At 44.4% G+C, this 20,208-nt stretch overlaps 1 protein-coding gene across 1 annotated transcript in view; it reads right to left on the reverse strand.

The window, feature by feature from the left end:
• EPAS1 (endothelial PAS domain protein 1) overlaps positions 1–20,208 on the reverse strand; it is a 115,640-nt gene that overhangs the window by 32,672 nt on the left and 62,760 nt on the right. Inside the window, exons 2-6 of the mRNA XM_036752204.1 lie at positions 19,737–19,927; positions 6,009–6,160; positions 5,275–5,359; positions 1,632–1,750; positions 1,314–1,516 (exon numbers count right to left, since the gene is read on the reverse strand). Of these exons, the coding sequence (XP_036608099.1) occupies positions 1,314–1,516; positions 1,632–1,750; positions 5,275–5,359; positions 6,009–6,160; positions 19,737–19,927 (750 nt within the window). The remainder of the gene's footprint in view (positions 1–1,313; positions 1,517–1,631; positions 1,751–5,274; positions 5,360–6,008; positions 6,161–19,736; positions 19,928–20,208) is intronic.

Raw genomic sequence — 20,208 nt, forward strand, 5'->3', positions numbered from 1 at the left:
GGGTGGGTCATTTTCCATAGGAAAATCCAACAAGCCACAGCTATAACTGAATGTAATTTAGATGGGCCAGAATTAGCCTGGCATGTAAGCTGGACGTGTTTTCATGGTCCTTCCACTCCTCCAGATATGCCCATTTTATTCTTCAGTCTTCCACATCACCCTCTCCTTAATTCCCTAAGTCTCAGTTGGTTGACTAAGCACAGAGAGTGACAAAGAGGGAGGGAAGTGACCCACAGGGGCCATCCGTCAGAAATCTTTGCTGAGACATTAATGGCTTCCTTCCCCAAACCCAAGCTCTTTCAAACTCTCATCATGACTTGGGCACCAGCAATGAGGGGATCCTCACTTTTAATCTTAGTTCTAACAAAGGTTAAATTCAAGAGAAGATTTAGGGTCATAAAAAAGTCCCAAATGGGGCCCTGCTTAGGAGAGATTAGTGCAGGTTGAAGTCCCTGGACTAAAAAGCTTTCGGGCAAAAGGCCCAGAGGGTCTGAGGAGAAGAACAAAGCCCAAGAGGAAAACCACCTGGGGAGGAAGAGAACAAGAGATCGATAGGGAGCTTTAGGTCACAGTTTCCAGGCTGGAACCCAAAGCTGCCAGCTGGTGTTTCACTTGGAGCCGGGGGTGGGGCCTGGGTGGGCAGACAGAGTGTACTGGAGAGTATCCAAGGGGTGCTGGATTCGTTGGAGAATAAAAACACAAAAATGGGTTGGATTTGGTTCCAAATGGGAGAAAAGCTGAGGCAGGCACTGATAATGCATAGAGAGAGATCTTTTCCAAAAAAAGCCCCCAACAAATGAGGAGTCTTTAAGTGGGGCATTACACAGAAATGCAGGCGTATGTGCCCAGATACACAAAGACATAGATGCCTTGTAGGGGCTAGCATTTATATATTGCTTTAAGATTTGCAAGAGACTTTACATATGTGACCACATTTGATTCTTACAACAATCCTGGAGGGTAGGTGCTATTATTATCCCCATCTTACACATGGGGACACTGAGGCAGAGAGGAGTTAAGTGACTTATTTGAGATTAATTGTCTGAGAGAGGATTTGAACTCAGGTCTCCCTGACCTGCCTTAGGCATATAAAATAAACATAAGGTACCTGGGATGTGCACCCTAACACACACACATATATGCAAATTCCAACACGCGCCTACATCTGCTCTCAAAAATGAACCTATGTCTCTGTACACACATGCTTAAAATATATATGTATGTATAGATATACATATCTACATAAACATGTGTACACAGACTCAGACCCATGTACACGCTGCTCAGAGACACATGAGCCCTGTCACCCTCACCTGTCATCACAGTAGGTAAATTTCATGTCCATGCTGTGGCGGCTCAGGAAGGTCTTGCTGTCTAGTGGGATGTCCATGGTGGATGGATGCTGGATGGGCTCACACATGATGATAAGGCAGGTGAGTAAAGGCTCCTTGTACCCACAGAGGCTGTGGGGGGAACAACTGTTGTAGACCTTCACCTGACCTGTACAGTGTAAGACCTGGGGATGGACAAGAGATCCAGAATGTTACCGTTGCTGTAGAGGAGAAGTAGGCAAGGGAGTTCCCTGAGGGGGGCCATGTTTGGAGCACCATCCATATGTGCTCCTCTCTTACCTTCCATGTGGCAGATTTTAGGTTGACGGTCCTGCCTCGGTTGGTGACAGTACATTTCATCCTCATGAAGAAATCCCGCTCTGTGGACACGTCTTTGCTTTTCTTCCCAAAACCAGACCCTTTGGGGGAAGGGAGAAAACAGACCAAAGAGTGGTAAGGGTATTAAAAATTATGCCATATGAAGGCTGGTTGAAGGAATTATAGTATTTAACCTGGACAAGGGGAGACTTGGGGAGGACAAAATCAGTGTTTTAAAGTATCTGAAAGGCTTTCATAGCAAAGGATTAGGTTCATTTTTTCATGGCTTCAGAGGGCAAAACTAGAAAATTATAGAGTGGTAGATTTTGGTTCAATAGGAGAGAACTTGTTAAAGATCAGAGTTCTCAAAAAAAAGAAAGTTTTGCTTCATAAGGAAATGAGCTCCCCATCCTTGGAGGTAATCAAATGGAAGCTGGATGATCATTTGCCAAGGATGCCACGGGGTAGGTGGGGGGTGGGTATCTATTCAGGTACCATTTGGACTAAATGATCTGTGGGGTAGGTCCCTTCCAGCTCTGAGATCCTGTGTGTTGGAATTCACCATTTTGGCCCAGACAATGGACACAGAAGCAATTCGCTGACACTCCATGAGTCTCATAGTTTAATGTCCTTAAGGGACCCCAAAATTTAGACTACAGATCACACAATTACCACCTGGTTCTACTTGGCTTTATAGCATCATCTTGTTTACTCAGAGGAGACTGACTCAAAGTCTCGAGAGTGGGAGAAGCACCAGCCCTGGACATGGCTTCACACCTTGCTTCTCCCACTGGCAGTCTATGAGACTATGGCCAAATCACTTCCCTTCCCTGAGGCTTAATTTTCCTTATCTGTAAAATGAGGAAGCGAAACTAGATGACTTTGGAGGTGCCTTCAAGCTCAAAATCGAGGCTGTCTTTTTCTTCTCTTGCAATACCACCCCAAGACTTAGAAAAGAATCTTGACAGGCCATTGAACCTCTTGGCCTCAGTTTCCTCATTTGCAAAATGGGGATCCTAATGGCCCCTACCTCAAAGGGTTGTTGCAAGGATCAAATGAGATCACATTTGTGTTTTGCAAACCTTAAAGCGCTGTGTAAATGCTGGTTGGCTAGGTCTTGGATCCTAGTGACAATGAACTTTATTTTGTATTTTTTTGTCTTTCTAAATATTAATTAATAATAATGAATTAATTATTAATTAATTAACATAATATGTTACTGTGTATTAATGCCTATTAGACTGAAAACTCCCCAAGGATGAGGATCATGTCTTATGTAAACTCTGTTCTTTCCCCAGAATGATCCTCTCTGGTACACAGTGAGCCATTTCATAAATATTTGGGCAGTGAATGAATGTTGAATGACTCCTAGGATCACAGACATAAAGCTGGAAGACACTAACCTCTTCATTTTACAGCTGGTGAGACAGAGGTCCATGGAGGTTAAGAACCTGCCCAGGGTTACACAAGGAGCAAATGGCAGGGGTGGGATTTGAACCCAAGTCCACTGACCCCAGAGCCTTGGCTTTTCCCACTGCATTGTGCCATGTCCTCATTGTAAGAAAGACACTTGCTGAGAAAAATCCAAGCCTATTTCTTAAGGGAGGCAGTGTGTGTGTGTGTGTGTGGCCAGGGCCACAAGCTAATAAAGGAACACAGCTGAGCCCCAAAGGCCTCGGTTTCCTCACCTGTAAAATAGGGATGATCACACTTACACTGAGCCTCCAGGGGATGTTGTGAGGAAAGTTCTCTGTGATTCTTAAGGCATTCTAGAAATGTTAGCTGTTAATATGACTGTCCTAAAAAGGCTTGGGAAGTATGGCAGATGCCTCTATTGCTCCAGGCCTAAGACCCAGACCTTGTTTCTCAAGAGGACAATGCAACAAACTTCACCTGGGTGTCTCTAGCCAGGCCTCAGGATCAGAAGATGCATACGCTAGATCTGGTATGGAGGCCTGAGTATCTCTGGAGAAGCCCAGGAGTGGGAGAAGGGAAGAAAGAAGGAAAGGAAGGAGAAAAGTTTTCTGATCTTGCTGGAGCAGGAATGTGTCCTGCCCAGCTCCTTCTTAACAAGGCTGCCTGGAGAAGTTCCTCCTTTTGGAGTGGGTGAGGTTATAGGCTGACCTCGAAGGGCAACTGTGCCGGGTTTCAATACTAGCTTCCCACTGGCTAGCTCATCCAGCAAGAACATATGCCCCTAACAGGTAAGCCTGGAAGCGAGCAGAAGCAGCACAGAGACAGACAGAGGCCAGGGAGATGGCATGCCATCTTTCTCTCCTCTCCTCTCCCCCATCCCCCATCTTGTTCCTACAAATCACCACAGCAATAAAACCTTCCAAGGGTTTCAGGTACAAGTTGTCCCCTGGCTGATCTGCCACAGGCTAACGTAACATATTGGTTCCAGCAGAGGCCATACTTCTGGGTGGATCAAATCCAAGTACAGACAATAACCAGCCTTCTTTTTCAGGTGGATATACATCTCTGGTTTGTGGCAGGGTGGGCATTTTTTTTAAAGAAGAGATCTTAAGTGTGCAGCCCAGGTAACAATAATCACACCTCACATTTCTACGGTGCTACATCCTCTTTGTTCTGTTTTACAGATGTGGAAAATGAGGCACAAAGAGTCTGATGACTCGCCCATGGGCTTCCAGCCAAGGAGTGTCAGAGACGGGATTCCATCCCAGCTCTCTCCAGACTTCAGGTCCAAAATGCTTTTCACTACAGCACAAGGTCTTGCTATATTCAGGGTGGCCTATATTTGAAACCAAACAATCTCAACCCTTTAACAAGGAGTTCTGTAGGCAATGTCTTAACCCCCAGCACAGAGCCATACACTTAGTAAGGGCTCAATAAATGCCTCTTAGATGGGGGAAAAAAAAGGAATTGATTCTCAGAATGAGTACCAGACCTCATAGTGGGCTAGGAGAGAGGGAATATGTTGGGGAAGGGACACCTCTTTGTGATCCTCAATTTATGCATAAGGGAACCCCTAATCTTTTTACACTTAGGGCTTGGTCTCCCCTATAATAGGAATGCCCATAATAGGAAATGAAATTCTTTTCTTCTCCATCCTCCTGGCCACACAGGTGTTCCTCAACTGGTATGCCATTCAAGCCTGTCCTCCCTGGGCAGAACACTGTATCCTGGTCTTTTTATTGCTTCCTCTCTCTTATCGAAACTTACTCTCTCAATATCCCACCCCCCAAATGGTCTAACTCTCTCTTTGATCACAAGGAGCTGATCAATGCCAAGGAATAGGTACTAATGAGTTAATATGTCACCCTGTCCTGGGTAATATATAGATAATTAAAGGAGTCTTGCCAAGGGAAGTACTTTAACCCAAGGGAAACTCCACTGTAGAGATGGAATTTCTTGAGTTGAGGCAAGTTCACAGTGAGATATATTGGAGCAGGACACCTTGTAGCACCTTCTGAATTTCATCATAGGGCCTCGGGTCCACTTGGCCTATGCATACTGCCCAGTTCTACTGTAGGAAAATTACTAGATTACAATAGCTAAGGTCTCCTTCCTTGTGTTCACAGAGAATGGACACTGGCTCACAGAACCACAAACTTCCCCGGGATTTATTGAAGGCAAGGCAGCATGAATTGGAAAGCCACTTTACCATTCTTTAGAGTCAGGTTCTCTCGGATTTCTTCATGGTCACAAGGGTGAGTAAAGTCAAAGATACTGTGTCCGGTTAGTTCCACCTGTTCCAAAAAACAAGATGAGTTAGGGCATGTATCATTGTTTCTGCTACAGAGGTGAAGGAACTCAAGAAAAAGATCAATTTGCTGAAGTGGGGATGAGGAAGGAATTGATTCTAGTAGGGGTGTGTTGGTAAACATTTAGCAACCAGCTCTCCCAAGATGCATGACACACTTTTAAGCTTAATCTGCATCATTTTAGACAAATCAACAAAACAAAATAAATCAAACTCTGATTTGTAGATTTTGCAGATTTCTGAGGTGTTAAATGTCAACGCTGAAAATTTAACAATCAGCGGGAGGGGCTCCAGCATAACCCTGATTCTAGGTCTCCCAATACTCCTACCCCCTCCAATCCAGAGTGTCCTGTACCACTGGACACCATGGGCTGATACCAAGACAGAGAAAATGCTACAACTTTTAGAGAAGAAACCAGAGTGGGGACAGGCTCTACTATGTACATTTCCTCAAATGAGACCTTTCCTTCAGGGTTGGAGGTAATCACTGCCATCTGGCTGCTGGGCAGTCCCAGGCTAGCCTTGGGCTGGGTGGTTTCCAGAAATATGGGATTATGGACCAAGGGGGGTTTGTGGGAAATAAATCATCTCTGCTGAAAGATTGAAAGGCTCAGAGAGGAGGAAGAGGAGCCGACCTGCGTGAGTCCCATGAACTTATTGATGTTTTCCGACAGAAAGATCATGTCTCCATCTTGAGTCACCACAGCGATGAACCCTTCCAAGGCTTTCAGGTACAAGTTGTCCATTTGCTGGTCTGCCTCAACTTCATTTTCATTCTCGGTACACACTGGAGGGAGAGGGTGTTAATAATGATTTGCATGAAAATGGACCCAATTGATAAAAAACCTTGTGCGCCTACAAATGCACAGAAGCTGTCTCTGGATAGACACACCAATGTGCACATGCACACGCACACAGGAGAAGCAGAGGGAAAAAGGCTGGTCTCGGAACTAGGAAGACTTAGGTTCTAGGTCCACCTCCTTACCATACTTCCTGTCAGACCGTAAGCAGTCTGTATCTCAGGACACTCCCCTAGGACTTTCCTACTAAGTTATAGAGGGGTTCTCCCGACATAGAGCAGCGACTTCCCACACCAAGAGTTCTCCACACCACTAAAATCTCAGATCCTTCATGAATTTTGTGCATGTGGCTGACTATGCAGGCACACAGATTTTATATACATCACGTCTCAAAAGTGAAGTTTTAAGTTCTTAAAACTGCACTAAGATTATTGGGACATGACTAATATGGGGGGAAAAAAGATAAGTTGAGGTAGGTGATCTTTCAGATCCTTCCTAGCTGTAAATCTTATGTTTCTAGAATCTGGAAATAAGCAAATACCCTGGTTCAAAAAAAAAAAAAGGGAAAAAAGCTATGGAGACATCCTGTATATGTTGCAACTAAAGCAGACCAGTGGACTCCACCAATGATCAGCAAATACTTTATTCAGAAGAGTTAGGAAATGGAGTGTTTTGGTTAATCCAACATTCTTATTGATAGTTACTATGTATTCTAAATATGGATAAAAAATTTTCAAGGGATAAAATATATAACATTAGAACAGAACTGAAGACAAAATCCCTGCCCTGCCCCCCCAATTCTGAAAGGTACCTTCTGGATCTTATAGGATGGTACAGTGGAAAGGAGAGAACAGGTGATGGAGTTAAAGTCAGAGGACCTGAGTTCAAATCTTGCCTCTATCACGTACCACCTGTGTGACCTTGGACAAGTCACTTATATTCTCCATGTGTCAGTTTCCTCACCTGTAAAGTGAGGGAGCTGGAATAGATGATTAAGGCTCCTTCTAGATCTAAACATATGATAGATAGTACGATTTATCATGCTATGATCCTATAACATCACTAGGAACACCAATTGCTAATTTTAGAAGGATGGAAAGAAATCCTACTTTACAGCAAGAATCTCGGTGGTGTTCTCTCCCAGGCATGGAAGATGCCCTTGAAAAGCAAATAATCACATGAATGAAGAGTAATCAGGAAGCTGAATCCTCTTTCAGGCATTATTCCTCCCTCGCCCCATCATTTCTTTGAGACCTAATATCCCCTCTGTTGTCTTGGTTGGAAATGAGGTTTGGGCTTGATTCCAAACCCTGAATTCTACAAATAATGGCTTTCTTTGGAGAACCATCCCCCACATAAGACTGGACAGACAGTCTCACTAGTAAGGGGAATCTCCCATGTGAGGAAAAGCCCCTTTACTAATGCAGGTCAGCACCTTCTCTTGGAGAGTGGCCTAGGAGCAGAGGCGTCCAACCTGCAGCCTCCAAACACTCTGAAGAACAGCCTGAGCTAGATTAAAATGTAATTGGGAAATATTTAGCAAAGTAAATAAAAATACGATAAAATACAGTTAATGCGAATATGTGGTTTTCTAAGTCACTATGCACCTGGAGGGATCCTTCTGTTTGGCTTAGCGGCTCCTGTTTCAGACGCCACTGGCCTCCCTCGCTGAGATGTTGAGTGATTTGCTTATGATGCTGTGACTCACATAGCCAGTGTATGTCCCTGGTGAGACTTGAGCCCAGATCTTCTTGACTACAAGGCTAGCTATATACTATGCCATACTGTCTCTTGTCATTTCTCCCATCCACCCAACATAAACTCAATTCAAATTTGCATTTTCAAATATGAGTATAACAATTTAGGCTCTCTTCTTCTTCTGTTGAGCTCCTTGGCTTGGGCAGCAGACCTAGTTCCCTACTCGTTCAGTCATGTTTGACTCTTTGTGACCTCGAAGACCATGATGTCTATGGGGTTTTCTTGAATTAAAGCAGAGGTTAAATGACTTGCCCAGGGTCATACAGGTAATAAGTGTCTAGGGCTGGGTTTGAGCTCAGGTCTTCCTGACTCCAGGCCAGGCACTCTATCTACTGAGCCATCTAGCTGCTTCCATTCCTCAAAAGTTCATCAATCCCCTAATGGGCAACCCAAGCCCTATGCTGGTCCTTCAGAAGCCCAGTCTGGTTGGAGAAACAATATTCTTCTGCCTGAAACAATGAAAGATCATTTCAAGCCAGGATAGACACCAGAGTCGGATTGTATGTCCCAGGCTAAATGCTCTACAGGGGTGGGGAACCTGTGGCCTAGAGGCCACATGTAGCCTTCTAGATCCTTAGGTCTTACAGAACAAATCCTTTTATTAGGGGGATTTGTTCTGTGAAATTTGGATTCAGTCAAAGGTCTATACTTGAGGACCTGGAGGGCCACATGTGGCCTTGAGGCCAAAGGTTCCTCACCCCTACATCTAGGTATTTACGGTATCATACATTTAGAGCTTGAAGAGAGCTTAGAGAGGAGCTAGTACAACATCCTCATTTTACAGATAAGGAAGCTGAGGCCAAGAATTGCCTGAGGTCACACAAGTGGTGAGCAGCAGAAGGGAGAGAGCAGGGGCAGCTAGGAAAAGCTTCACTAGAGGATACAGGTGACACAGAGAGACAGGTCTTGGCAGAGGGGAACAGTCTAGACTGATGCTTAAAGGTAAATGGACAATTTTGAAGGTGGTATGCCTGACGGATTGGAGTGGGAATGGGCAGTCTGGAAGTCAGAAAGGGAAACCTGTTAAAACACTGACAAACCAATTACTTTGGGCAGCCGCTGGCCCATCAAGTGCCCTGTTGATATTTGCAAAGTTTATAGACTCTGCACTTGTCTCAGACAAAAAAATGCTTGGTCATCCAGACCGTTGGCCATAACCCAAACCAAGCAGGGAAGGCAGAGCCCTGGCTAATCCAGCCTAATCTGTGTTTCAAACCACAAACTCTAATTTGCTTTCCCTCTCCCCTCTCCACATTCATCCAGTGTTGGCCACGAAAAGGCCTAGAGAAATTCAGGTATGCCTCATCTGAAGCAAACTCCATCTGGATTTACAAGGCAGTTAAATGAGGGAGTAATTTGTTACCCTATGAAAGTCTTTTTCTTTTTTAAGTAGAGACGACCCCTCCCCCCTGGAGTATACTGTAGAATTTTATTTATAGGCAGCTTTTTCAGGAATACATTTGTTGTATAAGTCAAGCCCACCACAGGGTTAGCCCAAGGTCAAGTTTATTAATTTTATCATTTTGGCTTCCTCCTCACTCACCAAATTTGGACTCAGGAACATATTTCTACCCCCTTGAAAGGAAATGGATCCCAATACAGAGGTTCCCTATAAAGGAATGTCTAAGGTGAGGATGGTGTAGTGGATAGAGCATTGGGCCCAGAATCAGGAAGCCTCATCTTCATGAGTTCAAATCCAGCCTCAGACCCTTCCTAGCTGTGAGACCCTGGGCAACTGTTGCCTTCGATTCTCAACTATAAAATGAGCCGGAGAAGGAAATGGCAGCCCACTCCAGTCTCTCTGCCAAGAAAACCCCAAAATGGTGTCACGAAGAATTGGACGCCACCGAAATAAACAGAAACAACAAGGAGCTGTTGGGTCCATTCCTTACATACTGGGGTGGGACTGCTGGGTCAGGGAATCTGCACAATTCCAAGTTGCTGTCTTTGACAGACAAAACCCAGACTAAGCAGGTCCTCAATCTTCTCAGATGTTTAATTACATACAATAGTGCCCGGGCAGCTTTTCCTCTGCCTCACCCTGACTAACAGGAGGGAGTGAATGGGGGGAATTTTTTTCCTGCTCTCCACCCTTTCCTGGCTGCTGGGAATAGGGGAGGCAGTGGGTCTCTGGGGGAAGAGGGCTCATTCCTGTGTCTGAATGGGATCCTGGCGAGAATGGGAGGTGTCTCCCATGTCCTTGAGCCTCACCCCAGAGTAGGACCCTGCCCTCGGCTAGAGAATTGGCCTGCTGAACTGATAAGTTAATCTGCTGATACACTAATGGGCACAGCTAATAGGCTAATGCAAAATATGGGGTGCAAAGAGCACTGGAAGGAGAGTCAGAAGGCCTGAGTTCAAATACTGGATGGAGTACTTGGTGGTTGCATTGCACTGGGCAAGTTGTTCTTGATAAGGCTCAGTTTCTTCAAACAAAGTGAAAAATGCTTCTATCTTCCTTGAAGGCTTCTTGTGCAGAATTTTGGAAATGGTAATGTGCAATATAATGTTAGATGTTATTACCACCCTTCTCAGGAAACATAGCTGCAGTTTTAAAAGGAGTTTTTCTGGAGACATGGCACCTTGAATCAGTCATGACTCACAAATGGAGGCTATTTCAGGCCCTGGAGCTGCCACCAGAGAGATATTTGAAGGGAAGAGTCTTTTAGGAACTCTCCTTTTCCTGACATCCTTACCCCCCAACACCGGCCACACACACCATATGGGGGGTGGGGGTGACTTCACTGAAAATCACTATGGCTTTTGCCCTGGGATCTAGGAGCGATGAGCCTGGGTTGAATCTTCTTATGTTTAAGTTCCCCAACAAGAGATATGAGGAATGAGATCTAGATGATAGAATCAGAACCCTTGAATTCCAACCACCTATCTCACCCTGCACAGCTGTCTTACCCTCTCTGAGTTTTAAGCTCTTCCTCTGGAAAATGGGGTAATAATCCCACCACCCAGGGTTGTTATATGGATCAAAGGATGTGTTCAGTAATTTATAACCATGAAGAACTATATGAATTGTCAGCTCTAGTTACTGCTTGACACAGTGGCTGAGCACATAACAGTAAATATTTGGTGACCAGTTAATTAATCTTTGGTTCCAACTCATTCTCTCCCCCCCCCCCCCCCGCCCCATCACTTTGGGTTTAAGCCCAAAGGAAGCTGGCTAATCACTGGCACAGGAGCTGGGCTGTCTGGGGGAAGGCTCCCCACAAGGTCTAAAACAATTTTCTTTAATGCTAAAAATAGCCCAGGGAAGCAGGCTTTGATGACTCCCAACTGCCAGGATGTGCACTAGCCCTGAGTTTGGGGGCACCTTTTCCAGAGTGCTGGCTTGTTTCCTTCAGGCAGTGCAGCCCCGTGAAGAGGGGGCTCTCATGCAGGCCCAGGACCAGAGGGTGCCAGGGGTTGGCCAGCCACAGCTAGGGTAAGCAAAAGCAATGGACCCCTGGTTTGGATTTCCTAAGGCTGTGGCATCAGAGCAAGCTTCTCCAGGAGGGTAGATCTTTATGGTAACTGAAAAATTTCCCCCATAGGAATTTTCAAAACCAATTTTGGTCCAGTCTTGGAAAATTCTACTTCTTCTCCCCAAAATCTTATAGCTAAAACAAGAATAGCTTTTTTGATTTACAGAATACCTTAAAAACATAGTCAGCTCTTCTTTACCTACTTGGGGATAGGGTTTAAGGTGGGGGTGGGGGGCTAGTGGAGGGGAGTGAATCTGCCAGGTGGTTTATCTTTTAAATGTTTTACATTTGCCTTGAGCCAAGCACTTATACTACCTTCTATCTTGACCAGTGTGTGCCCAGGTGAGGCAAACTGTAATATTAAATTTGAACCAAAGAAAACTTAAGAACCTAAAAGTATGGATGGAAAAATTATCCTACTATGAATTTCAAAGCCAAATATAATTTTAAAAAATTATCTGCTACTTTGTATTTATCCATGTCTCTGAGCCCAGCACTTATTAGCTGTGAGACCCAGGGCAAATTCCATTTACATCATTGAGTTGCCTCAGTTTCCAACTTTGCAAAAACAGAAATACTAACATTTGTGCTATTTATTTTTTAAGGTTGTTGAAGAGTTCTCCATAAATGTGAGATAGTATTATTATTACTACTAATAATAGAGGCATACACAGTTGATAGAGTGCTGGCTTCCAAGCTGGGAGGACCTGGGCTTAAGTCTCATCTCTGACACTTAGTGGTTGGGAGATTCCAGGCAAGGTCCTTAATCTCTTAGTACCTGAGGCAACTCTGAGACCTTAAGCTGCAGAGAATGTGGGGGTCTGCATCCTAGAAGGGGTTTCTTCATGTGAGACTTTCCTCTATCACTAAAATCCAATACCAATCCTCATCCATATATTATGAATAGCTATCTCGATTAGCATAATTTTATATAGTTATGATTTCATACGGATGATTTTATATAATTTTACATTTTATGAGTTAATGCTATAAGAGGCAACACAATGAAACAGAAACAGAAATTGATTTGTAATCAGAAGACATTAGCAGGTACCTATCTGACCCCACTAGGACAAGTGGACAATCAGTCCTCTAGGCTTCATTTTCCTCACGAGTAAAATGATAGAGTTAGACTAGATCAGCGGCCCTTAACCTGAGTTCCATGAACCTGGGCAAATCTGAGCCTTCTTTTCCTCCTCTCTAAAATGAAGGGGAAGTAACCAAATGGTATCCAATGTCTTTTCCAGCTCTGAATTTTGTGAAACTACGCTACCTCAGGTGACTTTCACTTTTAAAATTCTAATTCTGTGACTCCATATAAAGTGGGAATACTTTTGGGAGAATGGCACAAGAACCACGCAGAATGACTTAGCAGCCGCTCATATCTGAACACGAATGGCTTCAGCTACGTCTTGGGACAGGTAGCTGAAAGCGCTTAATGGTTTTGACTTGAGGTTAGGAGTATGGAAAGGGAGGAGGAATATCTTACATAATACTTCTCTTGTATCCCTCCTAGCAATTAGAAAGAGGAAGGAGAATGATAGTATCAGAGACCTAGGCCAAAGAGATTGTTAGAGGGAAAAAGAAGATAAACTTTGCCTCCTTCACAATTTTGCCATGAGCTGGCTCTTCTTGTAAGCCTTTAGTTAAACCTACTGGGGGCAGGGGTGGAGAGAGGGAGGAACATGGGGCATAATGAAATCCTGAGAACATTTGTCCCCCAACTTTGCCACCTTTTCTCTAGTGGTCTAGAAAGTCTAAAATACAGATTTTTCACTCAGTCCAATAGCACCCCTATGTAACTTTCCGGGAATCAACAATCCACCTGAACATCTTTTCCCAGGGAATAAAACACATGCCTTCAAATGCCTCTCTGGTTTTAAATGAGGGGGGAAAAGGCAATTTAATACCCTTGTTTAAGGAGTTGGGAAGCTGTTGATTTATTTTCTAATAAAACCAAAGTTTGCATATTTGATTCAATTCCAATGCAAATAATGATACCCAGCAGGCAGTGCTGCTCCACTGAGATGATAGCCTACCAGGCCACTGTTTACTGAACACCTCCCACAAAAAAACTTGAGAGCAATTCAGCACCCCACCATTCCACCGGCCTTCCCTCCAGTTAAGAGGGTGTTCTGTTCCCTGCTCCACATGGAAGCGAATATTATAAAGCTATTGTTTGAATTGGCTTCCTGTGATACTAATCTCAGTCAGAGGGAAGGTCCCGACCCACAGCCTGGATTTCTAAATGTTACAGGTTTCCTCTCCAACATTCCCACCCAGAATTGCCTACTGAGAAAATCAAAGGGAAATGTGTCTGTGAGTGAGGACGAAGATTTTCTCAAGCAAGCTTTGGTATTTTGTACACTTTTCACCTCTGAGCTGTACAACCAGGTATTTCCTATTATGAAATGGGCCTGAATAGGGGGATTGCTCTGGGTGCAAGGAAAGAACTCTCCAACAATGGACTCCTAGTTTGTTTGCCTTGCTACAGTTGGAGAGACGTTGCTGAAACAAGAGCTCTCAAAAAAACATGAAGCTGTTGGTTCGATTTTTTTTTGTTTGTTTGTTTTTGAATTTGGTTTCCTTTTCACAATGTTCTTCCAATGGATTCTGGGCTTAAAATAGGTTTACAAGTTGCTTTTAAAAGAACATGAGTAAATTAATTTTTTTTTTAAAAAAGAACATTATATATACTCCAAAAGAAATTGGCCCTAAAGAAGGAAAGAAAATTACCTTTTTGCTAACACGTTCTTCCTGAAACAATTTCTATAAGATGCTTAATCCAGGGAAGCAAGGGCATGGGTCCAAAGAGGCGTAGCAAGAAAAGAACACTCGGGCGATCAGAAAAAGAACATTGGACTTGGAGTCGTAAGACCCCAGTTCAAGTCTTGGCCCCTGTCACTTTTTGGCATCATCTCTCTGACCCTCAATTTTGTCATCTGTAAAATGGGAATGACTAATGCTTCCTTATAAGGAGAACATGAACCACACAGAATGACTTAGTAGCCACTAATATTGGAACACGAATGGCTTCAGCTGCTTCTTGGGACAGGTAGCCAACAGAGATGAGCAGATTTGACTTGAGATTAGTAGCATGGAAAGAAAAGGGGATCTTATACAATATTTCTCAGTATCGGAATCAGAGGAGCCCATGTATATAAAGTGCTTAAGATTTTCGAGTACCATTTTTAAAAAATGGTGAGTTATTACTATTATTGGTCTTCCAATGAGGTTCCGCTCTGATGCTTCTGTTGGTGTCGAAGTGAGCCTTGGTTTGGGAACGCTATGTTGGGGAAGCCCAAAGTCTGCTAAACTGGAAAGTCTTTAAGTACAGGCCAGCAACAGATTATGTGTCTGTTAGTAGAGAACTAGCTCTTGGGGTTCAGAGGCTCATCGCCAAAGGCTTATCAACCGGTGATTTCCTCCCCTACCCACAACCCCATCCCACCTCAGCAGCTCTGGGAACTCTATCTGATAAATGACCGAAATCTGCAGGAGGGTATATTCACACCAAGGAAATGCAGATCCTTGAAGCAGAATCTTTGGACCCAAGAGACAGAAAATAAATAGATAAGTGAATGAACAAACAAACCAACTGAGCAGGGCCTGCTCTTCCCCTTCCTTTTCTTGGAGGCTGCTGTGCCTTTATAAGGGCATCTCCTCAAGGCCACCAAGAGCGGATCACCAAGGGTAGAAACTTTTTATACTTTTCTTTTGTTTCAGCCTCTCAGCAGCTCTGCAGAACAGCAGGACAGAGCGATTATCGTGAATGTTCCAAGGTCAGCCCTCTAGCACCGTGGTCCAAGCTCAGTCCATTGGTATTCAACATTTGCTACATCTCATGAACAGGCATAAAAGCTCTAGAGTGATGTCATCCTGGGGAGGTACCTCGAGTATCATTTCCTCCCTGGGATACAAGGTCTAGGTGGTATCACACAAGGATATAAGTTGTATTGTGATAATACTACAACATAGTACAATAGAGACAGTCGAAAGAGACCTGGTCTCAAAGCCAGGAAGAACCGAGTTCCAGTCCTGACTGACATCTACAGGCTAAGGTGATGGTGCCAACAACAACCATAATATCATCCTGGGCAAGTCATTCTGCCATTTAGCTGGGCATATACACTGTAGGTGCTTAATAAATGTCAATATCGACTACTGGTGTGGAAAGGAGTGCATAACTGTAAGTTGCAGAGAAAGTGTAGACCTGTATTGTAGAGGGAGTTCCTATACCAAATGAAAACAGTCTCTGTCCCTATGATAGCCTACTTTAGATCACCATAACTTCCCTCTTCATGGCAGCCTGAGGTTAGGGGGAAGCCACAGGGAGGTGTGAGCAGGGATGGAGGAAGAGATTGGCAAAAAGAGCTATCTATGTGAATCAACAGAAATTAAATGAGACCATCTAGAGAAAAGCTGTTGGAAAACTAAGTATTTTAGGGCCCTTGTGGTAGAGCAGAAGGTGCAGTAGACTGGTGTCTGAATTTCTCCCGATGGCCTTTGGTTTTTGTTGATTCACATAAATGTCCTCAGCATCAGATGCCAAAGGGACATTAGGAGGAACAGCAAAAACAAAAAAACAAAAGCATGTTTCTTAAGCAACCATTGACACTGAGCCAAATCTTAAAGTTATAGCTAAGAGGGAAAATTCAGAAAGCATTTGAAGTCAACACAGCTGCTTTAATTTTATTTAACTTAATCCAACTTAATAAATTTGAGAATTTTCTGCAACACAATCAGGCTTAATTCTGAAGCATTTTGGTTCATATTTTAGAGTTGGAAGGGCCCTTAGTGTTTATCTGGTCACAACCCTTTCATTTAAGAGATGAGGAAACTGAGACCCAGAGAAGTTAAATGATGAGCCTAGAATATGTGAGTGGCAGAGCCGGAATTTGAATCTAGGTCCTGTCACTTCAAACCCAGAGCTCTTTTCAATGCCCCACTTTGCAGAGGTTAGTGCCCGCTCTGTCCACCCGGCAGACAGCCTCTACTAAGGATTTCTTTGCCCTCCTTTGGAACAGTAGCAGGAGAGAGATGATAAGGATTTATGCTTATAAGCTGTAACATTTCCCTGATGTTCCCAGCATTAGTTTCTCAGCATGAACAGCCCTCTCATAACATTTGTCCATATCTAGCTTGAACTTTTGCTTCAAGCCATTGTTCCTAGCTTTCCTATATCCCAGGGTGGTGAATAATCATTTCTTTTGCATTGTTACTTTGAAGGTATTTATAGAATGTGATCTTGCCCTTGGCCCCCTCCTCGAGGATTTTCTCTTCCTCTATTATATACTCATTTAGCTTACTTATGCCTCCTGCACAGTTCCTACCCGCCCCCCCCCCCAGTCCCCAGATCAATCAGGTTGCCCCCTTCTCTGTATTTTTCTTTCAGGTTTTTTTTTTCCACTCTCTATATCCTTCCTGTGCTCCAGGGACAGGAATAGCACATGCCATTTCAGCATCTCTCTTTTTTTAATTAGATTCTCCTCTATTCAGGATTTCTCTCTTAGAATAGCACAAGTCACAATGGGATGGGAGTGACAACTGGATTCCGAGGGAATCTGCTTTTCCACCTGAATGGTGGGAAAATAGAAGAATTGACAAAATTACTCCTCTCCACCCCTGTCCCCTGCTCCCAAATCTCTACTCTTCAACCTTCGAACCAAAATTTCAGGGAGGGAGGGAAAGAGAGGGGAGGGGAGAGGAGAGGAGAAGAAAGGGGTGGAGAGGAGGGGAAGGGAGGGGAAGAGAGGGGAGGAGAGGAAGGGAGGGGAGGAGAGGAGAGGAGAAGAAAGGAGGGGAAGGGAGGGGAAGGGAGCAGGGGAGGAGAGAGGAGAAGAGAGGAGAAGAAAAGAGAGGAGAGGAGGGGGAAGGGAAAGGAAGGAGAGGAGAGGAAAGGAAGGGAGGGGAGGGGAGAGGGCAGGGGAACAGACAAGAGGGGAAGAGAGGGGGCAAGGGAGAGGGAAGGGGAGGAGAAGAGAGGAGAGGGGAGGGAAAGGGAGGGGAATGGAGAGGAGGATAGGAGAGGGGAGAGGAAGGGAGGGGAGGGGAGGGAAGGGGAACAGACAAGGGGGGAAGGGAGGGGGAGGGGAGAGAAGGAAAGAGGAGGGGAGAAGGGAGGGCAGGGGCACAGACAAGAGGGGAAAGGGAAGGGGAGGAGAGGGGAGGGAAAGGGATGGGAAGGGAGAGGAGGACAAGAGAGGGGAGAGGAAGGGAGGAGAGAAGAGGGTAAGGGAGGAGAAGGGAGGAGAGGGGAGGGGAGAGGGAGTACAGCCCATCTGTGTGAGGGGAGGCACCAGAAGACAATCTATGGTGATTTCTAAATTTAGCCTCTTCCAATTGGGGACCATAGGTCACTTTGTTTTTATATCCCTCTTCTGTCTTTTGTATTTGTGTCTTATCCCTCTGCCAGACTGCAAACTTCCTTCCTAGTGGTCCAGAGGATCTCGGTATCACAGACCAGAGGGACCTCTAGGTCTTGTTTTCAACGGACTGTCTTCTGTGGCATGACTCAGAATTGCTCTTGTGCCTTGTGGGAAAGGCATGGGAAAGGGGAGAGACACCCTTTCCTACTTTATAGTCCTAGAATTGTTTCTTTGGGGGGAGGTAAAACTCAAATCTCTCCCTCTTCCTCTCCCTCTCCCTCTCTCTCTCCCTCTCCCTCTCTCTGTCTCTCTCTCTGTCCCCACACTCCCACCCCTACCATCAAACCCTAATTAGACATTCCCTTACCATTATTAATTAAATCTTAAATTTTAATCCACCATGGGTCATATGATAGTGCTTAACTCCATTAACTCCAGCATTAAGGTCATTCCTTAATTAACTCCAGCATTAAGGTCATTCTTTAAATCCCATAAACTGACTGGCATATGACAAGTGTGATTTTTTACAGATAAGAATTTATATTTATTTCTATATAAGCATATATAACTCTGTGTTAAATGCTGTACAAATATTAATCCCATTTGAGTCTCACAACAACCCTATTATTATCTCCTTCTTACAGATGAGGAAACTGAGACAAACAGAGGCTAAGAGACTTGCCCAGGGTCACATAACTAGTAAGTGTCTGAGGCTGGATCTGAACTCAGGTGTTCAAGGCTTCAGGCCCAGTGCACTATCCACAATGCCAGCTAACTCCCTACTTATTCAAAGTGTTTGAAATTCATATGTATAAAAAGCCTTTGTTCACTGCTGCCTCCCTCAGCCTGTACAGGTTGGTCCCTAGCTGTTTCTGGTTGGTATGTTCTTTGATATGACCTGCATTATTTATTGCACATCCCAGAATTTGGGGATCTTGGGAGCTGAGGATGGCTATCCCTGCCCTTGATACCACACATGCACTGACCTTGTGTTAGCCTAGTAAACAGCTCCCTAACATGAGTGTGCTGGTAGCACCTTTCCCCAGCTCAAACATTTCAGGCGTATTGCAGAATAATACAACTTTATTTTCTAGAGTTTTATCTAGCACAATGCTCTGCACACAGTAGGTACTTAACCAATGTTTACTGCATGAGGCTTCTACTTTATGGTTATACTGCTGCACTTTAGGGGAAGATGAGCAAAGGAAAATAACCCAGTCTGAGACCAATTATCAAAGCTACTCAAGTTTCAGAAAATAAACTCAAATCACTCTTTCTCTAAACTTTTAAAGACTGTGTAGATAGTAGAAGGGAAGATAAATATAAATGAAGGATGAGAAGTCAGGGAGGGAGGGAGGGAGAGGGAGAGAGGGAGAAAGGGAGAGAGGAAGAGGGAGGGAGAGAGAGAGAGGGAGAGAGGGAGAGAGAGAGAGGGAGAGAGGGAGAGAGAGAGAGAGAGAAAGAGTGACAGAGGGAGAGAGGGACAGAGAGGGAGAGGGAGAGAGGGAGAGGGAGAATAATAAAATATTTCTATAATGGTTTAAGGTTTACAAAATTCTTTCCCCATGACAAACGTCTGAGGTAGGTAGGGTAGGTATCATTACCCAGTTTTACATTTGAAGAAACTGAGGTTCAGGTTAGTTAAGGAACCCGCCTTCAGTTATAGGGCTAGAAAATATTAGCAACAGCATCCAAGCCCGATCACCCAATGTTAAAACCAGTTCTTTCCACTACATGGTGCTGGCTCTCTAGCAATATCTAACACAAAAGAATGAGTCACTAATGATGAAATTTCAGGCCAGAAAGGTAGGTCTTCTCCGTCGGGCAGACTTTTCAGGAATTCTTTAAAATCGCCCCACAGAGGGCACCTCTTGTGGGTGAGGCTGGTCTTTCTGAGATTATAATAATACTTCTGGTTGATGGCGGGTGGTTTGTTACCCCTGGCTGGCCCTTTCTCTTACCTGAGGACAGGAGTTTGTGTGTCCGGAGGAAGCTAATGGCCAGACGCATAATGGAAGCCTTGTCCAGCTGTGAGCTGACATTGTGAGGCAGGGGGAGCTCATGGGCAAGCTCGTAGAAAACCTCTGTTTCCTTGCTCCTTCTGCACCGGGCGGCATCTCTCGACTTTTCCTTTCTCCTCTCTGAACTACTCCTGTACAAAAGACAATGGGAAAGAGGACTTGAAGTACTTCTGAAAACACCCTTTCCATCGTGTCAAGCCCCTGCTAGTGAACAGCCTAGGAGCTGAATTGGAGGGGCCCGCAGAGGTCACCTGGTCTGACCAATCAATAATCAATCAATAAACATTTATTAAGCACCTATTATGCGCCAGGCACTATGCCAAGTACTGAGGATACGAAAAGAGGCAAAACACAGTCCCTGCCCTCAAGGAGCTTACAATCTAATGGGGGACACAGCATGCAAACAAATATA

The sequence above is a fragment of the Trichosurus vulpecula genome, chromosome 3 (genome assembly GCF_011100635.1).
Source record: "Trichosurus vulpecula isolate mTriVul1 chromosome 3, mTriVul1.pri, whole genome shotgun sequence".
NCBI lineage: Eukaryota > Metazoa > Chordata > Mammalia > Diprotodontia > Phalangeridae > Trichosurus > Trichosurus vulpecula.